Below are 21,561 nucleotides of genomic sequence, written 5' to 3'. Positions count from 1 at the left end.
AAAGAACAGATAAATAAAAGACATTTTCACGTAAACACAATGACTAAGTAAGTCTTTTAAAACACCCAATTACATTATTTCTTCCCCTCTGTCCAGAAATGGTACAGGTCAGAGCAGCAGAAAGAGTAGAGGTGAAAAATAAACAGATGAAACTAAATATGATCTTTTATCAGTGAAAAGTATTAGCTTTATCTCTGGAATACGGTCCAAAGCAATAAGATGCAGAACTTTTATTATGTCTTGTGTTAGCTCACTTTCGTCCCTTTGGCACCACTGTCACTTCCTTCTAAGGCTAGGGTCTACATTTTCCAGAATCCCCTTCTTTGTGTGGTTCTGGGTTAGAGTTCACCAATGAAAAAAACTTTCTAGAGAGTTAGAAGATGGAAATGAATAGGAAGCCATTATTTTTTTAGAGGTGTTTGCAGCTGGATGCTTGGAAACAGGCTGACATCTTCATTCTCAGTCTCTGACCTTCAGCAGCTGCTTTCTGACCTCTACCCTGTCCTCCCCCATCTCTACCCCAGCTCTTCCAACAGTCCTGAGAGTCCCTAATTCCGCATTAACACTTTATATCTGGATACATCAAATGGCTTCTGTTATGCTGACTGATCCATGATAATAAAAACACCATCACAGTAAGGACTGGGAAAATGTTCAGTTTATTAAATATTGTGAATGTCAGGAATATCAGAAACGTCGTTTCAATATGTAAATATCAAATTACATTTCAAAGTAAATTTTTGATTATCTGGATTTCTTCTTTGCTTTTCTCTAACAACTAAGACCAGTCTGTATTTATTAGTTTCTTCAGCCTTTAAAACAGCTTTAAAAATGATGTTCAAATAAACTTCAAGTAGTTAACTTCAATTTTTTCTGAATAAAAATTTCCATTCTTATACTTGATATTACTCAATGGTGTTTTATCTGTAGTAGGAAGAGGGAAATCAAGTTTCAAAGAATATTAAAAAACCAGTTAACTCTGACTCATTATTTGCTACTTCCTTCCCCGTGACATGATACATAAAGCTCTTTCAGGTTCTGTGTTTGCCACTAGAGACTAAGTACTGCTTTCATAAAACAGAGATCTAATCAAGATCATATTTAAATGTCAAAACAGTTGTGACTGAATGGAGCTTGGATACTACATGACTCCATCTTGGCAGAGTTACATTCAAGAAACATCCATGCTCAATTAAGCCAAATAAAATTTTTTATATCCTTCAGGAAACAACTTTTGATATTCATAACACATTGCAACATTTCTCTCAAGTCTCTTTGCCCATCCTTGTCCTTCTCCAACTCTCTATTTTCCTCTATTCAATGCAACTACCAACGAACTTACATAGTATTTTCTACATACCAGGCACTGTTCTAGATACTTCACATATATTAACATATTTAATCCTTACAACAACCCCATGATAGGTGTTACTATTAGCTCCATATTACAGATGAAAAAAATTAAGGGTCAGGGTGGCGTACCTTGCCCAAGGTCACAGAGCAAACAAGTGGCAGGGATATGGTAAGTACATTTAGCAGCTAGGCAGCAAGTTATGAAACCTCTCAAAGCTGTTCATCAACCCACCCTCTTTAGCACCATCCTTCCCCATTTCCTCTTTATTTGTGTCTTTTGTTTCTAGCCAGTAATTCTTGGTCTCTTGTATTGAAATTCTAGCAATCCATAAGAACTTGGGAGAGCAGGTTATAGTAAAGCAGGACTTGTGGTCCTTGGGCTAGTCTTTTTGCTTTGTTTTCCTTCTCCTTCCCCATGACCTTCTGTTCTTCTTTCCTTAATATGGTTCCAGATGCAGTCTCAGAAGCAACATTAATGGGGATGAGGATGATCTGCTATTAATCACATGAGGAAGGATTCAGGCAGTAAAGAAATGCATAAAAATAGAATATAGAGAAGTAACCTAGTTTAGTCTGTCAAAGTGGAGTTAAAAGCTTTTGAGGTCATAGGGTTTTCTGTGCCATAAAAATCTCAAATAAAATAAAAAAAATTATATTTAGGCTGCCTTCAAACCCAGGTAACTCAAACTTTTATATTTATTTTTCTCAACAATAGCTGATCAAATAGTCAATAACTTTTGTTTCCTAGTTTTCAAACCATAGTACTATTATAATCTTGTTTTTTTCAAAATGGGGGACATATCCTTCCAGGATGAACACCAGTGCTAGAAGCAAAACATATATATACATCCACTTTGCCTCTAAGCCAGACTGATTCAGTATCTTGCTTCGGGAAGAAAATTCCTTATCATTTTTCAAAATATAATACTCCAGCATAGTTTGATATTCATGACCCTTGGGTTTTTTGAAGTGCTAAATAGCATATAATTGTGTTTTTTTTTAAAGATTTTTTTTTTGATGTGGACCATTTTTAAAGTCTTTATTGAATTTGTTACAATATTGTTTCTGTTTTATGTTTTGGTTTTGTGGCCACAAGACATGTGGGATCTTAGCTCCCTGACCAGGGATGGAACCTGCATCCCCTTCACTGGAAGGCGAAGTCTTAACCACTGGACCATGAGGGAAGTCCCTATAATTGCTTTTTAAATTAAATCTAATACAGATTAACTTTAAGAAATTTTTGGAGAGTTCTGCTGCAACTGTTTTTTTTTGTGTGTGTGTGTGATCATTAGAGTCACCCTGGTATATGTAGGAATTAGGACAGAAAAAATATCTTGGTTATTGATATTTAGAAATTTAAGATTGGAGACCTAAAAAATTCAGTTTCATTTTATAAGTACCGATATGATCACAGAAACTTTTAAAACAGATGTTTACATAGCACTGGCCTTGTAAGTTAAGTGTGGGGCAACTTCAGAAACTGCAAGAAAGCCTTTCTTCTTCCTTTGCTTTCTTGATTTTCCAAATACAAATAAATCCTAATTGTAATGATATGAAGAGTTTTTTATTGCTTTCCCTGAAATGGATTTTAATAGGGAGTAAATGAAGAGAGAACTACTATCAGGGAAAAGAATGAGGATATTCAAGGCTTCAGTGGCATATGATCCACTGAAAATGTTTAGAAACACGCACCCACCAAAATCAATGAAGTCGTGATTCATTGATATAAAAGTGGGGAATTTTTTTAAAGGGTGAAGGTGGTCTTTTTACGTAGTATTTGACCAAATATAAATTATTAATGTCTTAAATTCATATTGTGAGATATTTGCTTTCTTTCAGCTCTCGTGCCATGATATATTGCATTATGTTTAATGGTTGTTATCTACACACTGAAATTCCTTAAGTGCACATCAAAATTTTGAATAATAAGATAACTCTATAATGACACAAGAATGATGTTACTTTTAGTTTTGGGGGCAAATAGAAAAATCTTGTATGTTTTCTATTTTGGAAGTAAAAGAAAATAAAACATTAACAGATAGGTAAAAATCACTAAGTAGAATATCTGAGTAGATGGCGTATGTCGATATCTAACATATACTTTGTTTAAAATGTAAAATACCTGTATTTTCTTTTCACATTTGACTCCAGTATATCCAGTGCAGCAAGAACATATGTTGGGGAGTACGCATCTGCCTCCATAAAGACACTTTTGACAGCAGCTTGCTACAATACACAAGTTTTTACAGTTACCACCTTTTGACATAAATGCTTGTGACATATTCTATTGCAGTGGTCTGAAGCCATTCAGCAACTTGACTATAAAAATAGTCATAAGAATCTGTGAATGACCAATTGCACTCCTGTATTTCTGCAGCCAGCGTGCAAACACACACATACATACACATATCAAAAGACAAAACACCCCCAAACTCAACACAGCAGTTTCAGTATTTTATAAAGATATTATTAAAGCAAACAAAATTTTCATTGGCTACATTTTAAAGTATTTAAAATACATCTTTTTGTTTTCTATAGAGAGAAGATTCAAATCAGTAATATATGATAGCATTCATAATTTGCTTTTTAATGAAAATTTTTTTAGCAAAAATTTAAAAGGGACAATTCAGTACTGACCAATGTATGGAAAAACAGACAATTTTATATACTATCAATGGAAGTTTAATGTGAAACAACTCTATTGGAAGCTTCCTAAAGATCTTCACACTACCTGTACTAGAAATTTCTTCTTTAAAATCTCTCCCTATGCAATTTTTAAATACCTGTATCTGTTTATCTTTTGTCTTTTCTTTCTTTCTTTCTTTCTTTCTTTTTCTTTCTTTCTTTCTTTCTTTCTTTCTTTCTTTCTTTCTTTCTATCTACCCACCTACAGAGAAAAATGCTTATAATAGTAACAATTTATAAATAACAGAAATGTTCAATATGAGAGGAAAGGTCAAGTGAATTATAGTATTTATATTATGGAATTTAACATATCATTTAAAATTACATCTTTAAGGACATGGAAATGCTTTTAAGTAATATTGACTAAAAATAGGAATATAAAATTATATACAATACAGTTATTTTTCATGGGAGAGGTATCTGTTTCAAGAGCTCATATTGGAAGCTTGCATAATTCAAGAATAATATTCCCTTTAATATAAATGCAACATTGAAAGGTATGTTTTCACCAGAGCTATTGTGTATGGCTGAGCAGGTTATGTAATGCACAAGGTTCCACAGCTAAGGAAGCACTGTTCATATCACAGACATCATAGATTCAAATGTTTATTACAACAATTTTCCAGAAGATGGCAGTAAGACATCTTGTATAAATAACATCATCAATATTTAGACTGTTTCCAGACAGATGGAAGTAAAGCATTTTGAGGAAGGGGACTTCAAAAAATTCACATAAAGGTGCAAGGTGCAAACACAAGGTGCAAAAACAGGGTGCACATCTTCAGGCTGTGCTCAGAGTACCTTAATCCACAATTACTGGAGCACATTTCCACATTAATGTGCTTTTAGCATCTTATCATTCTCTCTCATGTTCCATACAAACTCTCTTCAGAATGAGTAGCTCAAACTGAGGTTGCTAGTTCTTTTTTCTAGCATTTTATCCCATCTAACTTTCAATGAGAATTATTTATTTTTGAGCACATAATTCTTATGTAAGTACTAGTACTTAATGAATTCTTTGAAAATATTTTCCTAGGATGAGAAATGTGTAAATTATAATAGCAATTACTAATAAAATAAAGTCTAAGAGTCATAAAAATTATATGCAGAATCTCTGATACATGAAAAGCAGAGCAGGTATTTCTAGTAAAAAGGCACAGTCATTTTACAATTGTGCTATTTCAGTTTACAATACACTTGGATCACCAGTTTTGATATTATGTAATTATTGAGCATTTGAAAATATTTTGAGGAGATTTTCCATTTTTCCCGTTGAATTATTAATCTTTGTTAATATTTTAACATGTTATTTCAAGTTTTCATAAATTTCATAATTGCATTAAATTTGATTTTCCTTTATACCCTGTGATCCCATCTATGTAAAAATTTATGACTAAAACTTAGCGGAAATAACTAAAATGCTAAAATCAGGGCAGAAACTGATTCTGGGTGGTGGAATTTGGAGTGATTAATTTATAAAAACTTTTTCATATTTTCTATAATTTCCATGATAGATATATACCTACCTTATAATATGGAAAAACATTTAAACTTATATTAAAACCTTCTTTATCCAATTCCCCCTTGGATGAAAATAGTCAAAAGATACAAACTTCTAGTTATAAGCTAAATAAGTACTAGGGATGTAACATACAACACAATAAATATAATTAACACTGCTATACATTATATATGAAAGTTTTAAGAAAGTAAAAGTTCTCATCACAAGGAAAAAACATTTTTTTCTGTTTCTTTAATGTTGTAGCTGTATTAGGTGATGGATATTCACTAAACTTATTGTGGTAATTATTTCATGATTTATGTAAGTCAAATCGTTATGCTGTATACCTTAAACTTATACAGTGCAGAATGTCAATTATATTGCAATAAAACTGGAGGAAAAAGAAAGATCTTTTAAAATAAAAAAAAAACCTTCTTCAGTCCACCTAAGAGAACTTCACTGGCAACCCACAGATCGTAATTTGGAGTTATCTGTGTCACACAAAATATTAATATAATATACCATACTTTCTTTTTTTAAATGAGTATAGAAATGGATGATATCCTTTTATTTCTAGAACTCTCTTTTTAATGGATCAGCATGCTGGGACTTATTTTACTCTATATATTTCTCCTAAAGCTATACTTTGTTTGATAATTATAATAGATTCAAATTCAGAACATAGATTAGAAAGCAAATTCTGTAGCCTTATGTATTTGACACTGCTCCTTCCCATGTCGTAGGACAATGGCATATGCTAGGAGCAATACACTCACCACCATTTTTACATTTCTGAAAGCAGATAGCTGCAAGTAGAGAAATAAACAAGTTAATAATTTAATTTACTAGTCAAATCCTATCATAAACCATAAAAATTTTCATTAAAAAAAGAGAAACAGTTAAAAATCAATGATTAAAGGATCTTTTCCCTTAAAGCTTTTCCCCAATTGTTAGACATTTATGTTGCTTCTCATTTTACACTTTCGCCAATACGTTATAATAGCTGCTAATTTTAAATAATAATTTATAAAAAGAAAAAAAATGAAACATTTGAATGAGGAGAGCTGCCATCATCTCAAAAGCAGTGGTACCCCATCTCAGGAGGTTCTGAATTGGTCTGAGATGGGACCAAGGAATCAGTAATTTTTTAAAAACCTTCCCCTGACTCCTACTTAAGACTGAGAGACCAGGACTTAAAGACTTGTCATTTATCCTGGCAACTGTACTGAACAGACCGGAAAATACAGGATATCCTCTACCTCCACTAACCTGAAAGGATGAGTTCAGAGAACTTGGCATTTCACCCTTTCTCTTTCGAAAAGATATATTCTAAAGTAGGAACAAATAAAAAAAATAAAAACAAGGAAACAGAAAACAAGGAAAATGCTCTTTGTCTGAAATTCTGCTTTATGTTCCCATGTAGACTTCAGCATTTTAAGAGTATTTCTCTTACGTGTGTTGCACTGTTTCCCTGTCCAGCCAGAAAGACAAGAGCAAACACTTGATCCCACGCACTATCCTCCATTAATGCATATGGGATCACAGATACCTTAAGGTAAAGGGATGAAATATCAGTTCTTAGATATCAATAGTTTTGCTGTTTAATATGTTTGCTTTACATGTAGTTGGCAAACACATTTAGTAGTGTCTTACTTTTTTGGCATCTCCTACCAGTGTATCCTTGAGGACAGGCACACACGTTATTTCTCATGCAGTGACCCACCATTCTTACAGGGAGGGTGACAGATAGCTAAAGGAACACATGACAGCAATCTGTGAATATCACGCATTCAATTATTATATATTACATATTGCATCATGTGCTTATATCTATGGGGACATAAGGCAGAGAAATGTGTTATTGAAAGATCACCACTGCAAGTCATTAAAACCGTCCTTTCTAAGTCATAAAATACAATGCTTATAGCTGTAAGTTGCTAGTGGGTTAGCACAATTTGAAATGTATTGGTGAATTATGAAATGTGTTGTTCATAACCAGTGGAGCCTTCAGTATTAGAGTGCATATAGAGTGAAATGACCTGGGAAAAACCAAGAAAATAAGTCAAAACCAAGCTCAAAATAAGAATATCTGTTCCTGTGGAAATTAGAAAAACTCAACATTGGTCACATGATGTTTAGAAAAAACTTTGAAGTTAACTTTTGGATACCTACTCAGGTCACGAAGGCAGAGCTTTATATGTGACTTATTCCTGTGAATGCCTGGCGAAAAATCTTTTTAACAATAAATCTTTGGTTTTGTCAGGAATATTTATTGGATAATCCTGAATACACTGTACTAGTATCTTCTATGTATATGATTCTGTTCCATGGAGTTCAGAAGTTAATGTTTATAATCTTTTATGAGAGGATTTTTATTGCTTCATATTTCTTACTGATATGACAATTAAATGCGGTTATTTAAAAAGCAATAATACATAGGCAAACCTGCCTATACATTTTTTAATTTAATTTTCCTTAAATGATGGTTAAGTGGATTTTAGTTTGTGTTTTAAAAGTGAATGTCAAACTAACTGGTTTTGGTAATAGGGCCTTGGTAGACAGACTCCCCATTTGAATTGAATTAGATCCATCTTTAATAGCTGCTTTTTAAATTTCCAAACACTAAGAAAACTTCAACTGATTTCAAATAGATTTATAAGTGAAAATAATGAAGTACTTACGTATAAAAACAATATTAACTGAATGTTTCAGCAAATGGATAATTTCCACTATTTTAGACTGAGCCTTTTCTGGTTAATGATTGAGTTTACTTTCTCTGGCATTTTTACTGGTACTTTTTATTACGGAGAAATGCTCTTACATTTTCTGCTTCCTAATCTTTATACAATTTAAGATTATTTCTATTTATTAAGAAAGGTGTATTCTTTCCATTACAAAAGCACTATGGGAAATACCTGTGGTTAGAAATTTAAAACTTGAAAAGAATAAAAGACCCTTTTGTAATGGATAGCCTTGTTATAATCAATACTCATCTACTCTACAAAACTTGAGTGTAGAGATAAATACTACATGTATACAGAAAAGTATATATAATTAAAGTAATATAGAGAAATGACATAAACTTGGGCTCGGTCATGCCCACCCCAATCACATTTTAAGAAAAGGAGGTTTAGGAGAAAACCCACTTTCATGTATATATTCATGAGATTCTCCAGGCCTCAGATGGATCTTCCACCAAACTCCAAAATGAGCCAAGTAATCTGGCCTCACTTTCTGTATGGAATGGGTTCATGGCATTTAAGGGATGAAGGAAACTGGAAGATACATTTAGTCATCTCTCCAGCCACACATTTTAAGTCTTGCTTATTAATAGAGTAGTTTAACCTTTCATGATGTTTCCAGCTCAGTGTCTATCTTCCTCTTTTGAAATCCTATAGAATACACAGAATATACTCCTCATATTACTTTTAACCATATTCTGCCTAATTTTATTCACTGGCTTTCCATGTGTATACCATCTTCCCTTCCCTTCAGTCCCTCACAAGGGGATGTGATCTAATAAAAATAAAGATCATGCATGTTTTCATTTCTTCTGCACTTTCTGTAACATGTCTTATGACAATAATACCATTACTTAACGGTAGCTAGCCATGTGCTGACTGTACTTGCAGGTGGTCCACTGTATGTGTCATTTGCACTTGACAGCAACTGTCTAGTTCAAACTTGAAAGTAAAGAAGTCAGGCCTGGAGACTATAAGTAAATTTCTGATATCCATGCCACTAGGAAATTGTAGAGACTGCTAATTCCAAAAACTATAACATGACATATGTTCATTAGATAATTTTTAGTTCAATTTAGTAATTTAGAGTCCCTGCTTTACCCAGTTATATCATTGGCATATACATTTTACAGAACTTTTCTTACTATATCTTACGTCTACTGCAAATAGCATGATAGACATGCTTTTTATTTACCTCCTTATATTCTCCACTCAAAACCCTACCTAAAACTCTTAAACATGCATTTAGTAAGTCTCCTAGTTTTCAAGATTTGCCTTAATTTAGTCTTAACTTTCCATTTTCATAACCTAGTTTCTTAACAGAAATCTGAACTAGAAAAACTCATTTGTGTGCTCAAATTTCTAGTATTAGAATGATGGTTTCTTCTCTACATTAATTTCAATCTCAGAATCCTAGCTAACCTCCAAGTTAAAAAAATAGGAGTGCAAATCAAACTGTAACAAGACAAAGAAAATATATATTTTAGGAGTTAAATTATGACATATTCTGACATGTTTTATACTAAAAATCTACTCTATATTTGCATACACTCAAAAATATGAAGATGCAGAAGATACATTTAAAATTTCTTTTATTGACATTATTTCATGCCTATGTGCTCAACTTCAGGTCATGCCCATTATTCTGAAAAAACTTGTAGCATTAACTCTATGAAGGAAAGTGTTAAAATAACAGGCCATGAGGGGGGAAAATGGTACATCTTTATGTCCCCATATCACCTTGCACAGTGCTGTGCATAGGTGGCTCTTCATAAGTGTTTAGTGAAACTAAAGCATGAGAGATCATGAGATAACAGTGGACATTAGATTGACAGTAAATTAAAAATTTTTGCTGAGAAGGCAACAAAAATTACATCATTTCACATGAAAGACTGCAAGAGAACTTTGCTTTTTGTTTCACATCTTGGTCCTACAAATGTGCCAAGGTCGTGAGCCTAACATATGTTGAATAAATAAACATTTTACATAATAACTTATATATTTCTGTGAACTGGTCATTTGGTGCCCAAAACTGCAACAGCACAAGAATTAGAGTAAATAAATAGCATCTTCCCTTTGAAACTTACCTTGTGCTTAATCAGAGCTCTGTTTGTGTCTAACTTTCCCTTTGCCTTTTTATTTATAAAGAAAGAGTAATTACCATTCTGACACTGTGCACCAAAGAATCCATTTGGACAGAGGCAAGTGTTTGGCTTATTACAGGAACCACCATTGAGGCAAACCGGGTCACACAAAGCTAATGAACAGCAGGAGGAAGAAAGACCATAAACGTTTTGTTATTTAAAAAAATGAAAGCTGTACTGAAGTACAAAATGGTGCATAATGAAATATTTTATTTTCACTGCCAGTAAAACCCATAGTTACTTAGACTTTGCCAAACATAAGAGAAGAGAAATAACTGGATAATAGCTTTGAAAGTTTGTTCATTAAGTTTACAGATATTACCAAGCTAAGAATGTGGAGGCTTTGATTAGAATTCAGAATGCCCTCGGTAAGCTGGAAAAATGATTGGAAGTTAGGAGAAGGCAATTCAACAGCACAAACAGGATAGTCTGTAATCTGCTCAACTTCATGCAGCCTTGTGTAGCTCTTCAAGTCACCTTTCCAATTCAAATAGGAACACTGCATTTAAGTCCTAGCACACTTCGAAAACATGCTTTGTTTTTCCTTCTTTACATTTGTTTCACTTTGAAAGTCACCGCCAATTCCATTTTTCAATGCAGATTTTGCCAATTCTCCAAAGTCTACACAATTTTCTTCCTAACTGCACTTGCCAGAATTAATTTCTCTTTTCTCTGCTTCCAAGGAGCTGTGCATTTATTACATCACTTATAACACAACTTGTATCATAGTCTTTTTTATAATTGTATCCCATGTCTCCTTCACTGATATGCTACTTGAAATTGGGACAAACATGAAATTGATCTTTGTTCCCCCTTGCATCATGCTTCATACACAGTTGTCAAGCTATGAACATTTAATTAAATATATGTTGAGAAAAGTCATTAGATCTTAATGGATTAAATTAAACATAGATAATTGCAAACACCACTGCCAAAGAATTAAGCCTGATACTGTGAGAAATAAATAGAATAATGTTATGGTGTCCACTTAACTCAGAATTACTTGAATGTTTAATGAAATAGAATGTGTATGTTGTGATAAAAAACTTGAAAGAGACCTGAATATGCAACACAGATATGACTCTCTCCGCTATAAGGCAAGCGGATGAGGGAAAAATAAAGGCCAAAAAGCAAAGTATTGATTGGGTTGGATAGCAGTAAAGCTGGAATACACTCTATGGGCTAATACAAGAAGAAAAAGAATGAAGATGAGACATCGGGTTTTAAAAATCTGTCTGAAATAAAAACTTTGTCAGACTAGTTTTATGTTTTTGTCAGACTAGTTTTATGTTTTTGGGTGCAAGTCCTTAGGACACTGATGAATTTAAAATTTCTTTTAAACGACATGTTTATTGAAAATATTTCTGATTTTACCTGTGCTACAGGTGGGTCCATACCAGCCAGGCTTGCACTGGCAAACATCTGGTGTAAGGCATTTGCCTTCATTTTCACAGTGCCTGTTACAAACTACTAAGATCACAGGATAAAAATAAAAGAAAGGTAAATTAGGCTTGGAATTGGTCATATTATTGGTTATGACCTAGTTGCTCATAACTGCCAATCACATCATCTAATGAATAAGATCAGAGAGAGATAAAAACAATTTATATTTTGGCTTTAAATGGTTTCCAATTTTCACGTTCAGTTATTTTTGTTGTTGTTAATAGACACGGGGAAAGTAGAAACCCACTCAGATGAATGGTAAACAAGATTTGGGTATTTGGGAAAATTATTAGTTACTGATGAAAGTAATCATAGACATAAATTAAATGAGATAAATTTATATACAAGCGAACAAATTAGAATTCTTGTTATCTCAAAGAAGTGGTTATGGATAGGGTCAAGAAAACAGCTGTTTCTAAGAACAAGCTTCTTTATCTTAGTACTAGCACCCAGTGCTCCCACTGGTAGGCAGAATGGTAATCGTCATAGTAGATCAGGAAGAAGGTATATTTTTTGCTTAGCGTTTGGGTTTATCTCAGTTAGCATTAAAGCAATCAGCTATTCAAAGGAGCAGTTGTATTAGAGTGCAAGAGAGCTTTGCTTACTTGTTTCACACCTTGGTCCTACAAAACCATAAGGACAAGTGCAGAGATTTCCAGCCAAGCAGGTCCCACCATGTTGACAAGGTGGTCTGCAGTGTTCTGCAGACACAGATTATGTTAAGTCAGCTCTTAATTAAGAAAAAGTTTATATTTATGAAGCACAGCCACCATAAAACCTACTGGTAAGAGCAATTTATAGTACACTCAGTTCTGTTTTAGCATGAAATTTAGTTCTGTGGGATTGACTGTGAGTTCACACTCTAAAAACACCTATAAATCATCAGCATGTTTTGGTTTATAAAACTTTTGGTTAACTGGATGGAAATATACAATCTTAGGTTTCTTCTGAAAATTGAGACTTGGACTTAGGCATTCCTGCCCTACAGATAGTTATATTCCTATAATTATTTTCATATGCAATTAATATTGAATGTTTCTGTTAGTTCACTCCGTTTACTGTAATTTGTTAATTTGTGCCTTGCCTTGTCACGAAGACATTTAACATCGCTCTCAGTTTATAATAATTATACATCTACAATCTACTAAAATATATTCTTTTAAAATATTATTTAAAAAATAACAAATTTGTTTCCTTAAAATATTATCCATTTTAGGAATGCCATTTCCTAAACTCTCCACTTAAGATTTCAACCAAGGCAATAAAATTATATGGCTATAGACATGTGTTTAAAAATCATTTTTTAGGTTTCTTCCTACTACCTGATATCTTCTAATTATTTGGTATTTAAGAGTTTCTTGGAACCATGCTTGACAAGTTATTCAATAAGCATGTGTCCTTTGTTTGAAGCTAAAATATTTGTTAGGGATATGGTACCATATAACTAAAAATATAACAAAAAATTATTTCTGAAGATACTTTTACCCAGGATGAATGAGCTACTGCTCTTTGGCCCTCTGATTTTGTAAATTTAAGTTTTTTAAATCTTCAATAAATTATTTTTAATAAATATTAACAAACCTGGATTCCCTCACCAGCATTAATAAGTATATATTAATATGTACACAGTAAATGTGAATTATCTTTAAAAAGTTTTTAAAGAAAAGATTGAATTATTTTGGCTTTATTATTTGATTTTTAATTTGAATTATCACCTTCATCACAGGTAGCTCCACCATGTCCTGGGGGGCATTCACAAATGTTAGGCTTAATACATTTTCCATGGTTTCTGCAATCAGGATGACATATAGCTGTATAGAATAAAGCTCATGGTTTAGAAATATCAATTATCCATGCAAACTAATGAGTGCTGTACCTACCGGTTTGGCAGTTAGAACCAGCGTAACCAGGTTTACATTCACATATGTTTGGGGCAACACACTCCCTGTTTTTTCCACATGGATGCCTACAAATGGCTGCAGAAATCAAGGGAAAAGGCTGAATTATAGATACAGTATGTACACATTGCCCGTAAGCTTAATTGTATAATAAAAGTAAAATTCTCTGAAATTGAAAATTTTGGACATTGCTATTAAACAGTAACGACTGCATACATCCATAAAATTATTTTTTCCCCTTATATTTGTTTTACTACTAGAATGACTGAGGTAAATGATTAATAGGGTAAGAAAAACATACCATATGAGGAAATTACTCCCATAGCAAAACCTGATGTTGGAGATGGCTGCTAACCATAAATGGAATTACAGTCTTTCAGAGAGCAATGAAGTTTCAGATACCAATTAGATAAATGTTGGTGAATGGCAGGGATAATCAGAACGTAAAACAGCAAGATGCCAGGACCACATCATAAGCTTATAGGTTCGTATTTCTTAAGCTTCTCTAACAACCTGACATATTCTAACTATTAGTCATTTAACACTTCCTGAGGTAACTGAAATGCATGAGGTTTTTTTCTGTTTTATTTGCTAATAATAAGGAGTTTTATACTATAAACATGTAAGAATTGAAGGTTATTATCATTATTCCTACAGAAGAAAGAAAAAATGAAGTTCCTCTAGGTAACTGAGAACAAAGGAATACTCCAACAGCTTTGTTGCTTAAGTTGGTCTCAAACAAATCAAAACACAAAACAATAACAACAGAACAATATCAACAACAAAAAGTAGCTTCTAAGCCAGAAATTTGATTTGTATCAAAGAAAACAATGCTGATGATTATGAAAAGAAGTAAACACTCCTTTCAAAATTAAAGTGATGCCTAACTTGTTTTATTCTCAAGTGCTGGAGGAATTACAGAGAAACCTAGTTTATACAAATAAGCAAATATGCCAGAATTAGTAATTTAAAGTGCTAAATACCCTCTGTGAGATGAAAAGAACCCAAACCACAGTGTTATTCACACCATTATTTTATATCTAGCTGCTTATTGCCAGGAAAGTCAGTTAGCCCTGTAAGGCTCTGCTTTCTCTTCTGTATAATGGGAAAAATAATGCCCAGTATGTGGGGTCCTTGTGGATTATATGACATAATTGATACAAAATTTTTTCCAAAGGCCCTAAAACACAGTAGATACTTAATACATATATTTCTAATGTATTATATAGTTGTAATGCTATTTAATATTAACTATGAAAAAAATTAAGAAACATCAATATTATTTTTTTGAAATGTGAAGAGAATATGCACAAATAATAAATAAAATGAATAGAAGTTAGTGAACTAAATAGAGTAAACAAAAATTAATCAATAGAAGAGCAAATCTTCTTAAGTACTTAAACGTGAACTGGATAGTTTTCTTTTCTTTGTAAGTTTTGAAGAGTTTTCATACTACCTCTGCATTTGATACCATCTCCGTAATATCCAAAGGGGCAGCATCCACATTGGAAGTGCCCATCTTTGATTGGCACACAGGAAACACCAAGAAAGCAAGGGGATTCAGCACAACTTAATATTTTGGTCAATCCAGGCTATTCTGGCAAAATATCAATGGCTCTAGTAAGTGATGATGCACACCCATCCTTATACTGTGTGTAACCTTGGGGAGACCTGTTAGTTTGAGAGTTATATCCTCCTGCCTCTGTTTGGATGGATCCTGCCCTGGATAACATCCTTTACTTCGCCATGGGAACTATTCAGGTTAATGCTTAAAGAACTACGGTTGTTTGTAGGAACTTCCAACTCCTCCAGACTGAGGTTTGTACTGGGGGTATGATCCACATGTTCAAAATCTGATATCTGATGGGAAATAGCCTTCTTTGAATGATTCATTCGAGTTGTGACTGATTTTAATGAGAAGTGTGAGATGTCAATTGTATCCAAGAACTTTTTCATAGTTGCAGAACTGTGGATAGAGCTTGCATCAATTAGTGAATGTTCTGTTGATAGTTGTTGCAAATTTATGTCTAAACAACAAAAAAAGAAAAAGAAATGTTAGTCAATAACATCTGTTAATGCTCTGCTCTACCCACAGTATTTAACATTAGGTAATTCATTCCTTCATTTAATGTCTGTTACTTGTATAAACACTATACTAAGATTTGTGCAGCAATAAGATATCACATGGTTCCTGCCTTCTAGGAACTTATATAATCTATTTGGATATACAAGATAACACAGAATATTAAGCAGTATATTGACTACGTAAAATTTTAATATTTCTGCATAAAAAGACAACATAGATAAGGCAAGCCATAGAGATAAAAAAGATAATTTCAAGTACACATTATGTAAAGGATCAGTGGCCAGAATATGTAAAGTACCCTTACAAATCAACAAAAAGTCAAAGAAAAGTTACAAACAGATAATTAACAGAAAAGCAAATTTCAATGATTATTTGAAAAAAACAATTAAATAGATAACCCTTGGCAAGTTCTATCCAGAAAAAAAACAATGGAAAGATGTAACTAAACTACTTTGAAGATGAGAAAACAGAAAAAGCTATATATATGAAAAGAATTTTAACATATAAGAATACTACATATAATTTTAAACTAAGAATTTGAAACCTCAATGAGACAAATGATTTTTTTGCACAATATAAATGATTAAGTTGACTGAAGAAGAGATAGAGTAGATGATAGAAAAATTACTTTGAAAGAAATAGAAAAATAATCTAAAATAACCTCCTAAAATGATGCCAGGACAGCTTATCTAATGGAAAAATATTAACCAAATTTCAAGGAGAGAATATTTTACAAAACTATTGCAACACACACAAAGAGATGAAACATAAACATTTTGTCAGAGTGGCATAATCTTATAGCCAATATTATTTATGAAAATACATAAAAATTTAAAATGAAATACTAGTATTTCATTTAAATCAGATCAAGTGCAGCAGTGTAATATATTATCACATCAGGATGAAGTAGACTTGTATCTCAACTAACATAATTATATCAAGATAGTAGTGAAGAAAATAATATAAAATAATGTTAAAAAGTAATTTGATACATCAATTTTTTTTGTTCAAAACATTCTGAGAAAGTTAATCCATGGAAACATTAACAGAAATTGTAGCAAGTAATAATTGATCTGAAAAAGCATTTGATAAAATGTAAAACCCACTCATGACTTAAAACTAGAGAGAATTCTGAGAAAGCAATCAGTGAAAGGAAAATTCTAGCAGAAACCTACAGTGATATCATATTCACTGCTGAAACATGAGAAGAATTCCCATTGAAACCATTAAGAAACAAAGCTATTCCAATCCCTACACACTTTGAACTGGAGGTCTCAGCCACTACAATCACAGCCTAAGTTTGAGAGCTGGGACAGGTCCATTAGATTGCTCAGGTTCAAGTCTTGCCTCTGTAATTTACAAACTCTGTAAATCTGAACAGATTGCTTAACCCATAGGTGCCTCTGTTTACTCATCTGTAAAATGGAAATAAGAAGAGTTACTATATATAGCTATCTATTATGAGGATCGAATGAAATAATATATTAAAAATATTTTCCTAATGCTGGCACATCATAAATACAGACTAAATCTTAGTTACTATAAGAAAGTAAATGAGAGACAAACTCAGTATTTGCAAAAAATATGTTTTACGCATAAAATCAAGAAGAGAATCAACTATAAAAAATAGTGTAAATAAGAGTATTTAGTAAGGCAACCAGATGCATGAATAACATTACAATCAAGATAGCTTTCCTATATTGCAATAATCAACAACACCTTGCAGAATGAACAAATGCAATGATATCTTGCAAGATAAACAGCTGATATTACAGTATGCAAAGGCATAAAGAAAGGTAATGAGAAATGTGGAAGATTGTTATGAAGACAGTAATAGAGTATTATTGAATAAAACAAAGAGTTATAAAGAAAACACTATGAAGAAGGAAAGGCCTTATGAAATAATGAGCTGCTCATACGTTTAGAGTTTGAGTAGATGATGAATGACCAGGGATTTATAGAATGTAAGTTTGAAATGGTCACTTCCAACCATAAGCTTCTCTGAAATCACCTTAAATAATGATATAATTTGCTCATTACACAACGTGAATCACTTTTCTAGAATATAAGCCAGAGGATTCAAAAGATTAGCAAGAAAAAGAATAATTTGTAAACTGCATTATATAATCTTAGGTGAACTTTTTGAAAGTAAAAATTCCTGACGAGTAAATACGGTAATCTTCTGGAAAACAAATGAGAGGTATTACTTGTCATTAGAGTTTAACTAAGACCATTACTTACTAGAGGCATTTCCATTTGTTGGCCTAACATTCCTCTCCTTCTGATCGTCATATATTTTTTTTTTGCGGTACGCGGGCCTCTCACTGTTGTGGCCTTTCCCGTTGCGGAGCACAGGCTCCAGATGCGCAGGCTCAGCGGCCATGGCTCACGGGCCTAGCCGCTCCGCAGCATGTGGGATCTTCCTGGACCGGGGCACGAACCCTGTCCCCTGCATCGGCAGATGGACTCTCAACCACTGCGCCACCAGGGAAGCCCCTGATGGGCATTTTTACCATCTTCTTCCTTAGTTACACTGTTGTCAGACCTTGTGAGAACCACAGTATGTGTAGTAAATTCATTTAAAAACTGTGTTTCAACTGTAAATGTATACATGAAAAACAGATCAGAATTAAACTGTTATAAAACTAAAGCACTGGGCTTCCCTGGTGGCGCAGTGGTTAAGAATCCGCCTGCCAGTGCAGGGGACACAGGTTCGAGCCCTGGTCTGGGAAGATCCCTCATGCCACGAAGCAACGAAGTCCATGCGCCACAACTACTGAGCCTGCGCCCTAGAGCCCGCGAGCCACCACTACTGAGTCTGCGTGCCACAACTACTGAAGCCCGCGCGGCTAGAGCCCATACTCTGCAACAAGAGAAGCCACCGCAACGAGAAGCCCACGTACCGCAATGAAGAGTAGTCCCCACTCGCGGCAACTAGAGAAAGCCCATGCACAGCAACGAAGACCCAACACAGACAAAAATAAATAAAATAAGTCAATTTATTTAATAAAAAGTTATGGAGCTGTTGATGGCCACATTTTTCACTGTGTGGAGAAAGCTAATATCTAGTGAAAGGGAAAAATGAAGCCCACAAACAGAGAAAAGCAGAACCGTGACAGACAGATACACACACATACGCACACACACACACACACACATATGCAGACAAACTGAGTCTTCGTGGTGTTCAAGTCCCAAGTTTAAGCATTTTTTCCTGAGAATTCAGCAGTCATACTCTATCCTGATTCTGTGAAAAATGCATTATCCTCATAATAAATATCATTTTTGCTCAAGCTAGTTCAATTGAATCTATGTAACTTAAACTAAATAAATTCTAACCAGTTCACCCTATTTAATAACTCAATGGCATATCATATTTAAACTTTGAGTACTATTTTTCAGTATTGAAATGCATTGTTGTCTAAAGAAGAAAAGCAAGGATAATGTTCTGGGTACTGATAACTACACAGAAAACTAAAAAGATGTATCTTATTACCAAAATTTAGATTCAGATTTTAAAAAAATTTATGACTGTGTAATTCTTTCAGTGGCTCGGAAATAGTAAGTGTGCTGATGCTTCAATATTGTAGGTCAGCAGGAAAAAGAATGGAAGGCAAGAACACACTAGTTTGTGGCTAGTAGAAACTATGTTGCTGAAAGAGTGAGCCCCAGAACAAATCTCCATATTTAAGGGAGTGTATACAGTCTGGTCTAGCAGATATATCAGTGGTTCCCTTCTAGCAGAGGGGAATGACAACAATGTCTCAGGGTAGTCATGATGTCGACACTTAGATGGATACAGGGTCTCTTGGTTTTGTGTGTAGAAACAAGACTCCAGGCAATGACTGGGAATTTAGGGGTTATTTCCACCCCTCTGTGTGGAGAGCCTACCCCAAATGAGGAATAAACAGGGTTCTATTTCTTTTCCATTCATCAATATTTTGGGAATATCTATAGGTACTGAGGATATTCTGATGAAAAGAGATCACAGAGGAAAAGACAAACAATAAAACATTTTCTTATTGCTATAACCAAGATTCAAATAAGGTGTAATGAGAGAGAAAGAAGCCACTAAGTCTAACCAGCACAGTCACGAAGGCTTTGAAAAAGAAGACAGCACTTCTCTTGAAGGTAAAAAAGGAGACTGCCATTTGGACACTGGAAGCAGAAACAGAGTGAGTGCGAGTTAGCAAGGTTGGAGTGAACACCATGTGAAAAGACAGCGATGCATGAAATAGCATGGGATTTTCCTAGAGCACACGCAGGAAGTTCAAGCCTCCAAAAACAGACAAGAGCTGGATCATGAAGGGCCATTTGTTTCTAGGATAACAACTTGGATTTAATCCTATAAGTAAGTTGTTTAAAAATTGGATTCTGTAAAGTCCTAGCAGCTTTGGGGGAGAGTGAAGGAAATGGTTGGGTGGTTGGCTCTGGCTAAAAACTTGTCTAAAATTATTCCTGCAAAAGTAGAAAAGAACATACGTAATGTGCTAGTATTCATATAAAAAAAGAAGGAATTTACCTTCTCCTTTGTGCAAAAGACACACAGTAAGGAAAAACTAGAAAATAATGAGAGTGGATACCTTCAGGGGATGGATGGGAACAGGATGGAAAGAAGGGGTAATGGGAAGAGGGAGGTAGGGATGAGAAGATAGTGACATTTCTCTGTGTTGTATACCTGTTGTATGGCATCAAGTGTTAGAACCATGATAATATTTCACATACCTTCCAAATAAGTATAGAACTAAAATCAACCAGAGTGTGAAGGAAATTCAAAATGGAATATAAATATTAAAAAATAAGCCTAATTGTATTACAAATAAAATACATAAACATTCTAAATGGGGTGAGAAAGAAAATAGTTAATCTATGTAAGATTGTTTTGGCTAGTGAATATATTTTCTTCCTTTCTATAGTTCTGTATAGTGTTAATGAATTCCAGAGTGTACTCTTTATTGATAAGCTATTTGGAGGAGGGAAGTAGTATGAGAAAAAATATCACAGGAAAATATAAATCTGAAAGTAAGAATAAAATGTACTTTCCAAGAAAATATAAACCTATAAAATTCTCTCTTGTCAAATCGCTTAATTATAGTGTGATGTCATATGGTTTATTCTGCCAAGAACAATGTAATGACAACTCTCTTGAGCGACTTTGAAGTGAATGAAATAATACATATATATTACATTTTCTATTATGTGTCTTATTTCATTGGGGTTAGAATATTTCATGGCTCATTTAGAAAGGCTCTGCTCATAAAATCAGGAAATAAACATAATTCTTGTGTATAACTATTTGATAAAGACACAAACAAAAGTTATTTCCTCCTTAAATTCTCAATCTCAGAATCAATTTAGAGAAAAGGTAAAAACAATGCCAAAATATGATTTTCTGTTTTAAGTTTTTATCTTATCCATGTAATAAGTACTGTCTAAATTCAAAGTGCTTTCCTTAAAATAAAATTCCACTTAAATAAAGAAAAGGAAGACCATATAAATAATCATCAAAAATAAGGTGTACAAAATGTTCATTGCAGCTGTATTTACAATAGCCAGGACATGGAAGCAACCTAAGTGTCTATCAACAGATGAATGGATAAAGAAGATGTGGCACATATATACAATGGAACATTACTCAGCCATAAAAAGAAACGAAATTGAGTTATTTGTAGTGAGGTGGATGGACCTAGAGTCTGTCATACAGAATGAA

The 21,561-nt window shown here is 33.5% G+C and overlaps 1 protein-coding gene across 1 annotated transcript in view; it reads right to left on the bottom strand.

Annotated features, from left to right (window-relative positions):
• The window catches only part of VWDE (von Willebrand factor D and EGF domains), a 74,337-nt gene that overhangs the window by 36,152 nt on the left and 16,624 nt on the right, over positions 1–21,561 (bottom strand). The window contains 14 exon segments of the mRNA XM_029233048.1: positions 3,476–3,579; positions 5,401–5,413; positions 6,263–6,345; positions 6,993–7,088; positions 7,193–7,259; positions 7,261–7,289; positions 10,442–10,537; positions 11,799–11,894; positions 12,473–12,568; positions 13,583–13,678; positions 13,748–13,843; positions 18,093–18,124; positions 18,337–18,448; positions 19,934–20,009. Of these exon segments, the coding sequence (XP_029088881.1) occupies positions 3,476–3,579; positions 5,401–5,413; positions 6,263–6,345; positions 6,993–7,088; positions 7,193–7,259; positions 7,261–7,289; positions 10,442–10,537; positions 11,799–11,894; positions 12,473–12,568; positions 13,583–13,678; positions 13,748–13,843; positions 18,093–18,124; positions 18,337–18,448; positions 19,934–20,009 (1,092 nt within the window).

The sequence above is a fragment of the Monodon monoceros genome, unplaced genomic scaffold (genome assembly GCF_005190385.1).
Source record: "Monodon monoceros isolate NGI ecotype Baffin Bay Population unplaced genomic scaffold, NGI_Narwhal_1 Super_Scaffold_2, whole genome shotgun sequence".
Lineage (NCBI taxonomy): Eukaryota > Metazoa > Chordata > Mammalia > Artiodactyla > Monodontidae > Monodon > Monodon monoceros.
Note: the sequence above shows the minus strand (reverse complement) of the source record. Positions and strands in the feature narration are given on the sequence as shown.